Below are 2,930 nucleotides of genomic sequence, written 5' to 3' on the forward strand. Positions count from 1 at the left end.
CTTAAAACCTTTACAAATTGTGAAGAATGTTATGAAAATAGTTAACATATCAAAAACCTAACTTTCTACCTTTCTTTAAAAGAGGGGGGTGGGGGGGGAAGCATTACACTAATTATAATTACCAAAAACTACACATATTCTATATACAATATAACAAACAAACTTGTCTAGTTTCTCTCAAAATTAAAAAACAATCTTTTCTAGTATGCGTGAGAAAGGTGTCATGGTGATGTACCATATAAATATAAATGAAGTCAAGGCCACATCCATCAATTGGATCTTACAGGAAACAGATCATGGAAACATTAAAGAACCATTATCTAACTTTGGACTTATTTGAATAATTGAATTGACTAATTAGCTTGCCCATAGTCATAAATTTTCAATTCAATAAGCACAACAACCTACTATACTACTTGATATTGACCCAGGTCCCTCTGCTAGGAACACCATCATGGACCACAAACAATTGATAATAACCAGGCGGGGCCAATGCAGTGGTGGCCGGAGCATAACCTTCAACAACAAAGTTCCCAGTTGATGTTTCGCTCACTTGTTCAAGAGCCAAAACCAAAAGCCTTTGGTTCATGGAAAAGGAATGTGTACTAAACGATGGAGCTACCATTGTCACGTACATCTTCTCAGTGTCACTTTTTCCCTTCAAGTGAAACCCTACTGAAAACTTCTGCTTATAACCAAGCTCCACACTAGGGTTAACCCAAGCAATGGATGGCCTAGACTTACCGTTATCGGAGCACAAATATGGTGGATAAAAAACTTCAAGGCTTAACTCAGTAGGGTAGAGTGTGGTGAAGTTGTAGTTTCTATTTGGATTACTCCCACCCACTAAAACACGACCATCAGAGAGCAAATGCGCGGTAGAATGATAGAGACGAGGAATTGCGGTAGGACTCAAAATCAAAAACCTGCCTTGATGCTGATGAGAAAAAAAGATAAAAGTTAGCTTATAATTTTTTTTTTTTTAAACCATAAAAAGTGAATTTAAACCCCAAAAAAAAAAAATGCCAAACCTCTTGGTCGGTACTAAAATCAATATTGGCATTGCTGGTTCCGTTGCTGCTAGGCATATCAGGATGGTAAAGAAGCGGGTTTAGAACCGGTTCTCTAGCCACGCCCCAACCAGCTGTTCCTTTTGCCGCACCATTTATGACCAATACGTCTCCTGTGGGCAACAATAGCATGTCACCCATCACTCTATTCATTGGCATATCTTCCATTTCCCATTCAGCATTTTCTTTCGTGATAACCAACCGACCACAAGTTTTAGCTGCATCAAGAAATTCTCCTTTGTTGGCGTGGAAATTGGAATTCGGCAATGTCCCACCACAAATCAAAACCTCAGCATCTGGGGTGTTGGTGGTATTGTTTAGTAAGAGCTTTAGAGGGAGTAGAACTGAAGAACCAGTACTAGGATAGTTTCGAGAAAAGCCTCCAGGCATAACCGGGTAGTTTCTAACAACAATGTTGTTCACATAGTCTAGTAGAATTGCACGGTCGTTTGCGAAAATGAAAAGATTTCCATCGGGGGAGAGGTGTGTAAAAGGGTAGAGATTGTTTTCTGCCCTTCTATAATAATTAGTTTCTTTAAGGAATGGAAGTTGGTAAAGTTTATGATCGGATTTGGAGGTTTTAGGGATGAATTCGTAGGAGTATTGAAATCTCCCACCGACAACAATAATTTTCCCATTTGGTAAAATTTGACTTGAAGCATACCATCTTGGTTGAATTAGGCCTTTTGGGTCCTCAACCCAATCAGAATTTGGACACGGCTTGAGGTACCTAACAACTCGTTGCCCATCATTGTAGCCACCACTTTGCACTAACATACCATCCGGGTCCAATGCACCTGAAGAACACCATGTATCAGAGAGAACTGTGAGTGCCCGAACGCTACGATTTGCTAAATTGAATTCCACAGAATGAGCATAGCAATCAATGAATTTTGAAATGTTTGGGCACTTCCCACTTGGTAGAGTAATGTTGGAAGGACCCATGTTGGTTCTGTCAAATGCAACAATTCGATCATTTGGTAACAATGCCATGTGCATTGCTGAAATTCCTATACTTCTCTTTAGCATTTTCCATTTGCCAAGGTAGCCTTCGGAATAGCAACCCAAGGCTAGAGTGAAGAATGAACAAATTGCCAATAGAAGGACTACTATGGTTTTAGCTGCCATTGTTTTTCTGATGAACACTAGTACATTCTTATGATGAACAGCCTATTTATATGGTGATTTGACAATGAACCAGCATTAAAAGCCCTTAGACTCTAAGGTAATTTCTCGGCTTCTGCACTACTGCAGCCTTACTGCCTTAGGTAATTCTGCTTGAACATAAATTACAGTTTTATTCAACGAACAATTCTCTTTCTTTTCTTGTTTTTTTTCCCTTACATTTAATTTGACAAGAGCATTTTATAGACGGAATAACATTTTCTTAACGTGTAGTAATCTTTTCTATGTAAACATTACTGTATAAGGCTAAATTCAATGAACAATTCTCTTTCTTCTTTCTTCTTGGCAAGGGCATTGCAGACTTTAATTCGGTGAACAAAAACAGCTTACTTAACATTGTGTAATACCACAGCACAACCTTGATGTGATGGTCACTTTACAAGTATAAGTACTTGTGGGGTGTAGGGGGGGCAAAGGGCGAGGTTCAAGTCTCTAGGAGAAAGCTTCACATACATATACACTTAGATTAGGTTAGAGTAGAATTCTATCTTGTATAAAAATAAAAAATAAAAAAATAAAAAACATGGTGTAATTATCATTTTGTGTGTGTTAACATTAAGAACCTCATACTCCTAATATAACATAAAAGTGTGCATTACTATATATATATATTGATTCCGTGTGTCACTACATATTAACACATTAAAGATGATGACATTATAGTTATTCAAGGGT

The 2,930-nt window shown here is 37.9% G+C and overlaps 1 protein-coding gene across 1 annotated transcript; it reads right to left on the reverse strand.

Moving 5' to 3' along the window:
* Positions 1-208: 208 nt before the first annotated feature.
* LOC142609834 (aldehyde oxidase GLOX1-like) lies at positions 209-2,211 on the reverse strand. The gene is made up of 2 exons (XM_075781556.1): positions 1,032-2,211; positions 209-937 (listed from the first exon to the last, which is right to left on the reverse strand). The coding sequence occupies exons 1-2, from the start codon at positions 2,196-2,198 to the stop codon at positions 413-415; spliced, it is 1,692 nt and encodes a 563-aa protein (XP_075637671.1). The 5' UTR covers positions 2,199-2,211; the 3' UTR covers positions 209-412.
* Between the last annotated feature and the right edge of the window lie 719 nt (positions 2,212-2,930).

The sequence above is a fragment of the Castanea sativa genome, chromosome 1 (genome assembly GCF_040712315.1).
Source record: "Castanea sativa cultivar Marrone di Chiusa Pesio chromosome 1, ASM4071231v1".
Lineage (NCBI taxonomy): Eukaryota > Viridiplantae > Streptophyta > Magnoliopsida > Fagales > Fagaceae > Castanea > Castanea sativa.